The 14,553-nt window shown below is 42.8% G+C and overlaps 1 protein-coding gene across 1 annotated transcript; it reads left to right on the plus strand.

The window, feature by feature from the left end:
* Positions 1–2,625: 2,625 nt before the first annotated feature.
* MTFMT (mitochondrial methionyl-tRNA formyltransferase) lies at positions 2,626–8,596 on the plus strand. The gene is made up of 9 exons (XM_049812585.1): positions 2,626–2,864; positions 3,458–3,670; positions 4,102–4,224; positions 4,996–5,098; positions 5,688–5,763; positions 6,320–6,411; positions 6,940–7,021; positions 7,644–7,726; positions 8,134–8,596. The coding sequence occupies exons 1-9, from the start codon at positions 2,626–2,628 to the stop codon at positions 8,332–8,334; spliced, it is 1,212 nt and encodes a 403-aa protein (XP_049668542.1). The 3' UTR covers positions 8,335–8,596.
* The last annotated feature ends 5,957 nt before the right edge of the window (positions 8,597–14,553 follow it).

Below are 14,553 nucleotides of genomic sequence, written 5' to 3' on the forward strand. Positions count from 1 at the left end.
AGGACTGTGAATGCACTCAGGAGCAATCTCTTCAGCAATGGCTGTGTTTTATTTCATATTTCCCTTGACAACACTGGCACTCTTTAACGAGAGATATCTTTTTACTTCTTGGAGATACTTTCAGTGTCTTTGGCTAGGAAGCAAAGTGGAGATAGGACGTCGATTTATGTTTTGCTTCCTTCTCAGATTTGTCTTCACTACTCTTAGGAAGAACTTGTCTGACCTTGGTGTTTTAATTTTGCTTATCTTTTTTGGTCCCTTCTGTGTCTTTGACCTGAAGTGCCTGGTTACAGAATAACTAAACATTCAGGGTTGTTGGTTTCTTTTTTTTCCCATGTACAAAAGCAGAGTTCAAATGCAGCAGGAAAGCAAGATTTGTAAGTGAGCTTTTTTTTTTTTTTTTTTTTTTTGGTGAAACCATCAGATTGTTGCTTTCATTCTGCTGGAAAAATTTACATCGAAATAAATTTTCAGTTAAAATACATGTACATTGTGTCCAAGGTGTAATACTAAATAATAGCTGTCATCTGAACTGTACAGTCATATCAGAGCTGAGGATGAATTTCTTGGGAGCACGTATACTGGAGTGAGTTTAAGTCCACTTCATAAACTTACTGCAAATGAAACATCAGTTACTTCATGTGTAAGTCTGGCAAAAACTCAGCATGGAGTTTCAGTATTTCCAGGAGCCTTAACTACTTGCAGAACTGGGAATCCATCTGCAGGCTTTAGGTCCCCTGATGAGCAGCAGGTGAAGTTCTGCACACAGTGCAGATGCGCCACCAACATGTTTAACACTTCCCACGCCGAGATCCAATACCTGGAAATTAACACCGAGCAGCAGCTGGATGCCGGGTTCAAATTCCCAGCTTTTGGGTGGCATTTGGGCTATCCAGACCACGGCTGGTACATCCCTGGCCTTCCTGAAGTGCTGGTGATAAATCCAGGGTTTCACCCAAGACCGCAGACAGCTAGTAATCACCAGCATGACACAGGACATCTCATTCCAGCATGCTTTCCAGCAATTGCACTGTCTGCTTCTGAAAACCCTGAGTATTTTTCAGCATCTGAGATATTATGTGGTCAAATTTTTTCAGCATCTGAGATAAGCGGTCAAATTACACGCTGTGTGGAACACTGCTTTCTCTCCCTTGGGGCCTGATAGCCCCAAGTGCCTGTAATCACTTAGTTACTGCGCAATGACTAATTGTTCCCTGTTTTCCCGCTCCATACTATTTTTGATAAGACAGACTGCCCGCCTGCCCTTCTCCCCATTTCCGCTTTTCAAGATGAGCTATGCTGGTTGCTTTAATCTCTTCTCACACAGAAGCCATTCCTTCATCCTTGCTACCCTCTTGTTTTATCTTTTTTTTTTTTTTTTTTTTTTTTATCCATGCTATTTCATCTATGCACCCTGATATGAGGCGGCTGGAATTGAAGATTGTCCTGTATGCGACGGAACTGAGGATTTTCATGGGGATCCCCAAGTAACAGAGAATTAAGTTTTCTGGAACAATTGATTTCTATGTACTGATACTCAGCTAGGAAATTATCTCAGTATTTGGTAGCGTATTCCCCTTTTCTCAGGGTGCAGGAATATAGGCACCTCAGTTAGGAAGGCCTGGCTCTTTTTTTTCACCTATAACAGCACTTTCTCATTAGTTTTCCTTTGTTTCTACTGCTGGAGAGGGAGGCATCTGCCACGTCCGAGAGAAGAAAGCCCTCATGATGGGCAAACAGATGTGAGAGAAGGAATGAATACACAGAGCTGCTTAGCACAGCACAAGATTTCACTTTCCTGAGTGGTCCTTCCCTCATGCACCCGCCCAACATAAATTCTGTCATGCAATTTCCAAGTAATTTACATGTTTTCACTGGCATATAGGAAATGTTTCCAGATTCTCACATTCCATGTTTTAGAAATTCCTAGTGTGAAAGACTGTAGGACATACTGTGATCTAGATGCATAGGGAATTTCTGTACGTAATTTACATTAAACGAAAAGCTACTCAAATAAACCATCCTCCCATTGGGGAAAAGAATGTTCTTAGTGTAAAATATTTTCATTCTTATGTTATGGGAGAAGACAGTTCTTTAAGTGGTTATTATGACCCCAGTTTACAAGAAAACATTCTTTAAATTACAATCACTGTTAAAACAAAGCTGTCCGCAGAGGCAGACACAGGCACTAGCTTTTCAAAGGCTGCACTGGAGCCAGCAGCAAATCACTGGCTGCGGTGTCAACACCCCTTTCTGCCCCTGACGTTTTTCCGCGTTATCTTCGCACCGAGGCAGAGCGGCCAATTCGCGGTCATGAGGGCCAGGGTTACGGGTCCACCGCCACGGGAGACGCTCGCTCGGACAGCACCGACGCTGTGGAGAGTCAGAAGCCAGGGCTGGAGGCCGCGCTCGGGGTGCGCCGCCGAGACCGGCGCCGAGGCAGAAGCCTGGCTCCACCGCTCCCCGAGACCGCTGGCCCTTCCCTCCGCGGGGCGCTACCGCCTCGGGCCCGGGAAGCGCTGCCCGCGGGGTAGCACGCTGCCCTGAAGCGTAGCTCGGCCCCTGAGGGAGCGCCGCTCCGGGCCGGCCAGCCCCGCCCGTCGCTCCCCGCCGCCGCGCACCAAGATGGCGCCACCTCCCTCGCCCCGCCCCGAGGCGGGCTCCGCGCGCCTAGGTGCGTCATCGCCCGCCGCCGGAAGCGCCGGGATGCGGGGTCGCCTGCTGCGCGCCTGGCGCGAGGGGGTGAAGGCGGCGCGCGGGGCGGCGGGGCGGGCGGGGACGTCGGCGTCGCCGCCATGGCGGGTCCTCTTCTTCGGCACCGACCGCTTCGCCGTCACCGCCCTGCGAGCTCTGGAGGCGGTCAGGTACCGCCCGCTGGCGGCGGGGGGGCCGGGCCGGGCCGGGCCGAGCCGAGCCGAGCCGAGGGGACCGGGGACGGCAGGGGCTGTGGTGGGAGGGGCTGGGGGCGGTGAGGGAGGGCCGGGCACCGAGGGATGGGAGATGGGGGCCGGTGATGGGGTTCAGGGGGCACTGGGGGACGAGCTGGGGTCGGGGGAAGGGGGGGGGGGGCAGGGGCCATGGTTTGGGCAGAGGTTGGTAGGGAACGGGTGGGGGGACAGGGACCTTAGGGTGGGACAGGGACCGTGGCGTCACGAGTGGGTCGATGAAGAGGGATCACAGGGGGGTCAGGATTCGGAGAAGGGGCGGGGACCGCGAGGCTGGGCGAGGGGGGTCTGGGATTGAAAGGGGGAAGCCGGGGGTGGCGAGGAGGTCGGGGTTGGCGGGGTTGGGAGGCTGGGGTCAGCGATGGGAGGCTGGGGGGCCAAGTAGGGGATAGGAGTTGGAGGGGCAGGTGATGTGGAAGGGCACAGGGGCATAGCGAGGGGTGGAGGCGACATGGCCTTCACCTCTCTCTTGCTCTGCCTGCATGAGGCCTTCAATGCCTTGTCCACCCCAGGGAGCCCAGCGAGGACTCACTTGTGTCCAGGCTGGAGGTGGTGACCCTGCCCTCCCGCCAGCCTGGGGACCTGCCTGTGAGGAGCTGTGCCCGGGAGCTCCAGCTGCCTGTTCATGAGTGGCCACACACAGGACCTGTGGGGCAGTTTGATGTGGGTGTGGTGGCATCATTTGGACGTCTCCTAAGTGAGGACCTTATTTTGCAGTTCCCATAGTAAGTGACTTGACAGGACATCTATTGCTGCTTCGTTAGCAAAGCTAGACTCCGTTTTTGAGTCAGCGCCTGTGTCTTATAGCAGGTGAGGTCAACTTCTTTCCTGGGTTCACCTGCTTAGCCTGAGCCCTACTTCTGTTGTTGTGAGGTTCACTGTTGTTCTTTAACACGTTGATGTAGATCTATGCAAATGTTCAGCATCGTGTGTTTACCTTTATTCCTCTCATCTCCCTTTCTGTATTTGCTGAGAAACTGAACGTTATGTAGTGTAAATTTTCCTTTAAATGTGTATTTAAGCAAGTAACACTTCAGAAGGTCTGAGGAGTTAATTCATAAAGAAGCGTCAGTGTAGTAAATGTTGCACACCCATTTACATATAGGTTCAACTTTAAGTACTGTTCCTTTTCTAACTTTAAAATATTTCAATTCAGTGGTGTGCTGAATGTCCATCCCAGCCATCTCCCACGATGGCGTGGTCCTGCACCAATATTCCACACAGTGCTTCATGGTGATAAAGTGACTGGGGTGACAATTATGGAAATAAGACCAAAAAGGTAGGTTAGATGTGCTTGCCAAAACAACTCACCGCTTCTGTTGCGTCTCAGGACTTTAAATCATCACCACATCACTTAAATCATTCTATGTAATTGCTATTTTTTTAGTGTATGTGTTTAATATTAAAATTTGAAACACCTAGAAAGTTTCATCTGACCGTATGAGACTTGCCACAAATACAGTATTTTAGTGAGTGCATAATTTGCACTCTAGACTCTAAGCCTGTTCTCTAATTCTTAGCATTATTACAGGGAACAGACAGAGAACAGTCACAGAGCTAGATGGATAGGCTTGGTATGACATAACAGAAAAGATTTGATTTTCAGACTTCAGTCAGCTGTAACCTCCTGTAAGTGAAACAGAGGGCAGGCAATTGCCTGTCTAGGGATGAGAGAGAGATTATATGTTTTGGTTTCAGCACAAACTATGTCTTAAAAGGCTTGTCAAAACGCATTATGATATCTTTTCTTTCTTAGATGCTTGTCTGATAATAGATCTCAGGAAAGTGCGAAACAAATTTCTTCTGAATACTTCAGATTGTTTCTTCTGAGATCTTATGCTTCTGAACTGTATATTGTGCATTCATATCAATCTCAGTTTGCTGGGGTTAATCTTGTTTGCCATGATATATCTGATATTCTTTTCCCTGTGTTATATTATGAGCAAAACATTATTTGATAATGTGTGAAAAATAAAGTTTTAGAGGGGAAAAAAAGGGTACTGAGTTATAGCTTCTCCTCTAGTAAGCTTGTATCTCTTCTGCCTTACAGATTTGATGTAGGTCCAATTATTAAGCAAGAAGAGTTTCCTGTTCCTCCCCACTGCACTGCAAAGGAGCTGGAAGTGATGTTATCAAAGAAGGGTGCAAACATGGTAAAGTCATGCAAGCTAGTGTCACTGCTGATTAGTACCCTGCTTTTAACATGTGTAAACAGAATTCTTTTTAATCTTGTTCTGAGTTGACTGCAGCTATTAAGAGGAGAGTGATCTGAAACTTAGTGTTTGTGAGCACTTTGCCTTGCTGGGAGGAAAGCTGAGTAGTATGTGATAAGCCATCAGTGTTGGTTCTGTGCTTTCCTGTTCTGTTTCTGTTCAGTGAAGAACTCAAGTGCTTTGTATGGAAACAGTGCAGCTTCTTCTTTCATTGTAGTGAACATCTGCTTTTCCGTCTTTAATAATCAGCTTTCATCCTGTTCTAGGATTAATATCAGAGCGGAGATCTTTTATTCCATAAAAGAATACTTGTTTTTTTAATTGTGATTCTGTGTGAAGGATGCCTTTAGTGTGTTTGTGCGTATGATACAAGTCTTATGGATATACGGACCCAATTTTCTAAAAGCTAACAAGGTTTCACTGATGAAAAATTAAGTACTGTATTTGTATGTCTTGGATTTACTGTTACTGTTAATAAATATACTCTACTTAGCTTTGCTAATATTCTGTACAAAAATTAATTTTGCAGCTGATATCAGTTTTGAAAAACTTGCCTGAAAGTTTAAAAAATAAAAGAGAGCAACCAAAAGAAGGAGTAACATTTGGTAGGTATGCCATGTAACTTGTTCATTTTTTTCTTTTATCAGCTGGAAAACTAAGTTTCTTCCTACTGTGCTGGGTTATATTTTTTCTTAGATACCTTCCTCGATATGGTCTCTTCACTGCCTTCTCTGGCTTGAAAAAGTCATACAGAGTGAAAAATGCTTCAGAATTCTTCAGACTTACCACGTTAATGGTTTTTTTTTCCAGTTGCCTATACTATATCAAAATCACTAGTGATGTCTCAAAATCTGAGTGAGTTTGTTATTCTTCATGGTTGTAGTGCAGACAAAAGTGACAGCTGTGCTTGTAAATATATGTATCGGTTTGCAGTGCAATGGGTAAATAAGAGCACAACTGAGAAAAAAGTATAAATAATCCAGATTGGGGTTTTTACAAAATCTTTTCTCCAGTTATTCTCTAGGGTTCCTATGGCTAGACGGTAAACCTGCCATTGGTCAGGATAAAATCAGGTTTAAAATAGAATAAAATAGTACAGCTATTTGTTTGCAGTAAGATGCAGAACAAAATATTAAGTTGTCTAATTTCTTTCCCCCCCAGCTCCTAAAATAACTATAGCTAAGAGTTGTATAATATGGGAAGAGCAAACGGCTGCACAAATAATTCAACTGCATCGTGCAATAGGAAGTGTGGTAAGACAGTGTATTTTTTTAACCCTTTTCTGTCCTCTAGCATGTCTGAGTTTGGTGTAGATATTTTAACTAATGACTAAAACTCGAGTTTAGTTATTTTAGCCTCTGAAACCTAGAGTGTGTTTTAAATTCCCAGCATAGTATAGCATTAGAGGTGGAACTGATGTGGAGAGGAATTTTCATGAACTTGATCCCAAGTGAGAAATCAGCTCAATAGTTTTGTATTATTTCCTTAGCTCTGAGATTTCCACTGGTGGATTTGAGAGGGTTCAGAACACTATAATGACATCTTTGCATGATGGTAAACAGTGCAAACAGCTACAGTAAACAGCTAATGGTTTGCTTGTCAATGGGATGAGGAAGAACAAGGAAAACTAGATATAGCAAGGAAAGTCTCTTATCTGGACATATACCTAAATTTTTCCCCTAATGTTATTATCACAGGTATCTTGCATAAGAAAAAAAACCTAGACAGTTGCCTGGAAATTGTGAAAATATTCTCAATGTGTCATCTGCTTCTGTTTCCAGTTTCCTTTGCAGACGCTCTGGAAGGGTACCACTGTTAAACTTCGGGATTTTGTAGAAGTGGATAATATCCCTGGTTTTGCTGGTATTTACTTTTAAATTAATCTGTTAAGTTTTTCTGTCTTGTCAAACATTGAGTTGGAGAATGTACACAATTTTACTAAACAATAGCTTTAAGTACTGCTTTCTGAAACTCCAGTAGAACTAAGTCAGTCTCGTATATGATCAGAGTGCAGTAAGTTTCTGTGCCCAAAGGTGAGCATAGAATGGGTTTTGAGGACATTCCTGCTTTGTGATGTTGTTGAGCGAGAGCAGCAGGTATAGTCCTGTGAATCCTGAGACTGGAGGTTTTTAATACTCTAAGTAGTTAGGAGATCCTCTTCTAATGCCATTGTCTGGGGATCTCTCACGACGAAAGCTGTCCCTTTGTGCTATCGCTTAAACCATTTTCTGTAGTAGTCTGTGAGTCTGAGAGCCTTGTGGGCCGAGTGGTGTGCCAAAGCACACAGGGCTTAATGACAGTTTACGGATCAGAGAGGGAGCAGTGCCAGAGAGACTGTTCTGATTCTCCCCTGCTCATTTGGGGAGCTAAAACATAGAATACAGTAATAGGGACTCAGGATGATTATCATGCTTCAAAGAGACAAGTGTTTCAATCTTTTTTGTACTTGTCATAAAAATGCAAGACAGTGTTGCTTTGCTTTTAGATCAAATATTAGATGACTCTGGAGCTGTTCCTGGTTCACTACTATACCATAGAGCGTCACAAACACTGATAGCTCGTTGCAAGGTAGGTTCTTCCCATTTGTTTTATATTCACTGCCCTAAAGATGAGGGTTTCAGTATTTGTGCATCACGTAAATTTTGTCTTAATTGTCCATTGTTATTCACTGAAATAGTTTAGATTAGTATCAATATTTTTATTTATTCTTCTTTACATATTATTATGTTATTATAATTTGTTCATTATTATTTATTATTTTTAATACTAATTTATTATTTTACTCTATTTATTTTTACCTTGAAGAACTTTTAATTTCCACTACCAGGCTTTTCACTTGCAAGCGAGAATTTGACTTCTAATATAAACATGATGACATTAAGTAAAATGCATTCTGTAAGCCAGTCTAGTGAGAGCTAAAGGTAACTTTAAAACATGGAAGAAGCTTACTGCCATTTTCTTGTTTTTATTTTTAGGAAGGCTGGGTTGGAATCAAAACAGTTATATTAAAGAAGCAGCTTACAGCAGTTGACTTCTACAATGGATATATGCACACTTGGTTCCAGCAGAACTCCAGAACAGTTCACGAGGAATGCAGATTTCAAACACTCAAACTTAGCACAGCAAAAAAGACTCCGAAAAAGAAGGAAATATTGGCACAGGATATAAAACAATAGATGTATTTTAAAATGTGGAAGAAGATGTTTCTATGATAATAGTAATATAAAATATTGCAACGTCCACCTATAACTTTCAACTTAGTTAAGGAGTTTCTTCCCAGAGTGTTTAATCTTGCTGTCATCTGCATGTTTTTGTTGTGGCTTTCTGATGATACTCATTTCTCTTTCCCCCATCAAGGAAGAGACTCTCTGTGAATTCTGAATATAGTGAATAAATGCTCGTTTCCCCTATTGAGTAATAAATTTATTTTATACAATATTTTCACTTTCTTTTTGAGGACTTTCAGTATAACTTTCTTCAAGCGTAAATTGTGCACAGTTACTTTAATCTGGAAATATTAAAATCCTGTGCTTCTGTGTAACTCGGAGTTTAGGGTTCGTTGAGACTCTTGGATCATCTTGTTTGGTTTTCTTGTGGACCTTTAAACTACCTTTGTATCCCCACATCGAGATGAATAACTTAAGCTTTAGCTGGGAACATCTAGAGAATCTTTTCCCATCCATGATAGTTTTCTTAGAGTCAACTACACTTAACATAGAACATCCCTTATTTCTCACTGGCATTTGATGCCACATCTTTATATAATAGCATAGCTGGAGCTGTGTGCAGTTGGTCATATGCCTTTTTCAGGATGGTTTGCTGGGTGGGGTTTTTTGAGCAGTCTGATATTGCATCTGATCAACCTGCGAAATCATTGCCAACTACTTCATTACCTGTGTCTTCCTGCTTATTCTCTTTGTGTAGTCTCAGTCTACAGGTGTCTACTTCCACTGTGCTGGAGGTCAGTTTCAATAAATCTTTGATTTAGAACAGGAATAAATAGAATATTCCTAATGAAGTCTGAGATCTCTTCATCCAGTTCTCTTAGGACTGTGATGTTTATTTGGGCCTCTGAAAATGCTGTAAATGGTAGGTACTCTTTAATGTCATCCATGAATGCCAACTGATTGGTTTTAGTCACCTGCATATGATATGAGCACATGATTTTGTTTCCCTTTATATTCAGAAAAGAAAAATTTACTGTGTGTATTTGCTTTTCAATACAAGTGACTTGTTTTAATCTCACTGATTCTGTTTCTAATCTATAAACTTTCTAATCTATAAACTTGTCATTTACCTTGTTGAGTAGATACTTTTCTTTGATATCTTCAGCTTTTCTGACCTATTTCTTACTTTTCCTATTTAATGATATTGATTGCCATCTCTTCCTTCTCCTTTTTCCTAGAATATATCCCACTAATATTTGTGTGTAATTCATCCAGAAAACTTAGGTTCTACTGTCATACTGTCTCTTCTGATGAAAGAGGTTTTTACCTGATGAGGAGTAGTTAATCTAATCCAAGCTTTTCTTCAACCTGCCTTTGGTTAATGGCATGTATAAGAAGGAGTGTTTCATGTGAAGAACCCCCCAAACTAATGACTCTTACTTTCTTGTCATGGAAGTAACATAGCACTGTGAGGATAACAGCAAAACGAAGACCAGCTGCCTCTGAGGAGCTGCTCTGGTTTTATTTGCTCAACTTATTCCTGCTTCTTCTGAATACTGAATTAAAAGCAGAGCCCCTGGAGCTATTCAGACTTGGGGAGGCACTATTCTGTTAGCTTCATATTTACAGCATTATCACTGACATTTTGGAAGCCTCAACAGAAAAAAAATTGCAGGAGTTCAGTAGGCTTGGTGTGAATGGTTCTGTTTTCCTCATGCTCATCAATAAATGTCAGCATATCCTTTTCCACATGTCCTTTTGGCTCCTCAGACTTTTCAACGCATTCATGTCTTTTCAAGCAGTCATGTCTGGAACTTAGAGCTCAAGTCAGGTGTTGAATTCATGGGACTTATATCAAGGTGACAGGAACTTGGTGTGCTTGAGTGTGACTCACTGAATGAAAGCAAAAAAATCCAGAAAAACGTGTTTTATGACATGGATTAAAATGTTTTCTGAAGAAGCATCTGTTAAAGCAGATGCTGCAGTATTTTTCTTTAATTGCCATTGGTCCAACAATTAATCTGCCTCTGACAGGTTTTCCAGAACACATAATCGTCCAAGAAATCCAAGCATATGAATCATTTGAGTCAAAAACTGGAAACAACAGCAAGGTGGAAGTCAGGCTCCTGTGGAGAATTCCTTTTGTCTCTGACCGCAGACTCAAGGGTGCAGTTTGTGCTGCAGAAGTTATGAAACCGTCAAGTTTGTTTCCAAGCAAATGATGTATTTTTGTGTTTTGCTCCCACCTACTACTTGCAAGTAATGGTTGTGAGGTCATGTTGGTTTTACTCTGTTCAGATCAGTCTATGAAAGGTTAGTTATCACTTTATGCCAATAGAAGGGATGGTGGGTGGGTGAGTGGGTTTTGTGGGGGTTTGTGGGGATGGTGGGTGGGTTTGGGGGTTTTCTGGGTTTTGTTACATCGCTGGTCTCAGCTGTATGGCTGCTTGCCTTGTGTTTTCCCTGCTGGAGCTTCTGGGAATTTTTTCATCAGTTATTTTTAAAGAGCACTCATAGGTATCATTGGAATTCAAATATTCAATGTTTGCTGAGGATAAGAACATTTTCTCTAAAGCCTCTTCCCTGTAGACAGTGATGTTTTTGACACTAATTAGTTGCGTGGTAAGGGTCTGGCCTCAGGCATGGATTGTATCGGAAGTTGAATTAGCAGAGAAATGACTATACAAAAAAAAAAAAAGAAAAACCACCACCACAATTTATAGATAATTTTAAGCACAAATGATAAAGAATTTTGGACTTAGGAGAAGTGAAGTAATTTAGTTCATCTGTTAACGTGGGTGGACCCAACTTTTCTGATATACCAGGTCCCCAGGCACTGGAAAATGGATTGTGGTTCATTATGACCTGAGCAAAATGAACGGTGAGATGTGACTCCCACAGAAAGCATACAGTATCAGAAGTTCAGGCAATTTAAGGTTAAAAGTTTTTAGATGACCAAAGTGTTAAATCAGTGGCTTTGTTCCTAGGAATGACTTTTGAGGAAAATTCCTTGAAAGTTCTTTAATTCCTTTGCTTTTTGGAATCTGCTCTGGCATCATAAAGTTGATAGCAAAGATGAGCTATGTTTCTGTGCTTTGCATCTCCGAAATGACATGGAGCGAAGCAATGTTATTGCCAGGTGGCATTAAAGCCACCTGGCAATAAAGTTGGAATGTTAGCTTCCAGCCTGCAGTGTCTGCGTTAGGTGTTAGCATCAGAGAGAACCTGTAAGGCAATTTGTGCATCTCTCGCTGACAGTTTTAGACTGCGCCTCGTTTGAGATCTATTGCTGTTAGTCGTTGCTGACAGGCAGTAATTTCAGTTCTAACTAAAGCATAAAGCAGCGAAGAGTTTGGGGGAGTTTGAGGTGGCATGTGCTCAGAAACCCGGTAGATGGTGCTCGCTGCATCTCTTTTAGGGGAAAAACAAGGTCAGCTGAGCAGAAGATCGTGAAAATATGGTACAAAAGGTCTTCAGTTAGTTGTTTAATACCAAATAATGTCTAAGCCATATTGTAGCCAGGATATCTATACTTGTAACTTAATCTTTTGATCTGTGCAGAGTTTGCTTTAAGGCTTCTCAGAATTGCTCTCTATGCGAGAGGTTATCAAAGATTAGACAGTTCTTTGTTGCTTAACAGTTAATGTCCTAGCTCCGAATACGCACAACTTTACTCCAGTTGTTTTATGGAGGAAAAGAGGGTAAGATAAATTTATTTTTTTTTTATGGAGCAAATCTTTGGCATGCTATTTTTGGCATGGTAGAGAAGCTTTAAAGGGAATTGGTGTTCCCCAAGCAGCTATTAGCCAAAATGTCTTTTTGGAAACTTTGCTTTCACCTAGCTCTGTAGGGATTTAACTTGGTAGGTAATGAAAATCTGATTATTTTTGCAGAACAGACAAAACAAAAATGGGGCATTCACTGATGAGGTGTGGAATAGCATGTCAGGGTTGACTCTGGAACATAGACTTGGTGATTCAATCCCCAGTACCACTGCTGAGGTCAAGTACAGCCACCCTAGCCATTGGAAAGCGATACTAGCAAAATAAAACAGCTGTCCTCCTCTCGAACGAGAGGGGGAAAGTAGCAGAGGTATTCATAGACCCAGCATCTGCTATAGCTCAGTTTAAGCTTACTGAAGCCAAATTACTGGTAGAACTACAAAACGTTTGGGCACCAGAAGGGCTCTGGTGTTGGATAGGGATGATTTAATCTTGGATTTCAAATAAATGTTAGAGGGAGTGATATTTCCTAGGATGCTGGTGACTCGCAGTTAGATGCATCTGCTTCATGATCAGAAGCCTTACTACTCCCCCCCCCCCCCCCCCCCGTTTCCTAGGAAACCTCTTTATTCCTGTTTTCTGCTGAATAAATTACAAATAAACAAAAAGTATAAGTGACTAATCACAGGAGTACTTGAGTCTTTTTAAAAAGTTGATTGCAGAATCCCTGAGTAATTTGAAGGTTGAGACTAGACAAAAATCTCTCTTCTTTTGTTTATCCTAACTGCGGACAGCGTGGTAGCTTCTGGGAAGCAGTATTTTCCCTTTCTTAAAAACAGGAGGAGGGATAGGTCACCAGATTTATCTGAGGGCTGGAAACTAAGTGACCTTAATGGAGGATGCTTTGCCATTAGCCCCAAACCTCCTGATGTTTAGGAGCCAGGTCCTCTGCTTCAGCCTGTTTCTCAAGGTTGGTGGTCCATAGGCTAAGGCTGAGGGAGGAGCTGAGTTGCAGCTTTTCTGCATTCCTCCAGCTGATGCTCTTGTTTGATATCTGGGAGTGTGGGTTCAGTTTCAGGTTGCAGAAAGGACACTGCTGTACACTGACCATGAACACAAGTGCTCAGGAGCTGGAGAAGTCAGAATTGACATTGAACTATAGCATAAAACTTATGTGAGGGCTGGGTGCAAGGACCTGCTGTAGCTTTTTCTTCTAGACTTTCTTAATGTATTTGGGATGGTGGCTCGTCAGTAATGACAGAGTGTTAGCACTGAGTGGTGGTTGTTGGGCCAAGGTTGTTTTCTGCTGGTAGTGTTTAAGCACCCGTGTTTGAAACGTCTGTCTTGCTCTGTGTCCAATGTACCCTGCCAGCAGCCGCCTCTGAGAGCTCAGGGAGTTGGTGAGTGCAGAGATTAGTTTGTTCCTCCAAGTCGGAGTTAAGCTGCAGTGGGGGACAGATTGGGGAAACTTGGAGAGCTTCTTGCTGTTTCACAGATAGGCAGAATTTCAGGCTGTAGGGCTGTGAGCATTTCATTCCTGTTAAACAGACATTTCTCCCCAAAAGGAAGAGCCCTGTACTCTGCTGTGTTTTGCTCTGGCAAGCCCACATGCAGCACAGGGACCAGATCCCGAGGCTGCTTTCATCCATGTATCTCCTGGGTTGGTCTGTAGAAGTGATTTGTGTTACTTCACCCTCCAAGTGATGAAACTAAGTTCGGGATTTGGCTGGCTCTCGGCAGAGGAGGAGGGGAGCAGAGGGAAGAGACATTTCTCTGCGAGTCTGCAGCACAAGCCAAGAGCTCTGTGGGAAGGTCCGAGCTAATGCTCCCCACTGGCTGCCTTGGCCCCAGCTCGCGCCAAGCCCTTGCAGCAGACTAGACACAAAAGAAAACACAGAGTCTAAATTCATTGGTATGAAGAGGATGTGCCAGAGTATTCCACAGCTCTTCCTTTTGTGCTTCTCTTTGATAACTGTCAATTTGCATAAAAACATGGATTATTAAGGTTTTTTTTACCTTTTTAAGCATGATTCAGGCTGCATAGGCACTCAGTCCTGCACAGCTCTGCATTTAATGCCTATGATGCCCCGTGTCAGACCTGAAAACCTGTTCTGAAGCTTGCTAAATGCTATTGAAATATTACCCATGCCCTTGATGGGCTGTAGGTAAGACACCATAGACCTAGAGCTGACTTTATACCCATAGGAGGGGATCGGGTAGGAGAGGGACATCTGTGCTTGAGCATGTGTGTCATGGTTTAACCACAAATTTTGAATTCCAATTTGCATCTAGTACCACTGCCCACCTTTTTGTGATCTCTCTTGGTGGAAATTTCAGTGTTGGAGGCTTGCTGGCTTGCCTGCACCCCAAAAATTTATTGCCAGTGTGTGGGTGTAAACACAAGATATCTTCTGTGCTGATAAGGTACTCGATTCCACTCTAGAAGCAGTGGGAGTTTGATAGGGCAATTTAATAGGTCACTTGGAGATGGATCACTGTCTGTCTG

This window comes from Accipiter gentilis, chromosome 10 (genome assembly GCF_929443795.1).
Source record: "Accipiter gentilis chromosome 10, bAccGen1.1, whole genome shotgun sequence".
Lineage (NCBI taxonomy): Eukaryota > Metazoa > Chordata > Aves > Accipitriformes > Accipitridae > Astur > Astur gentilis.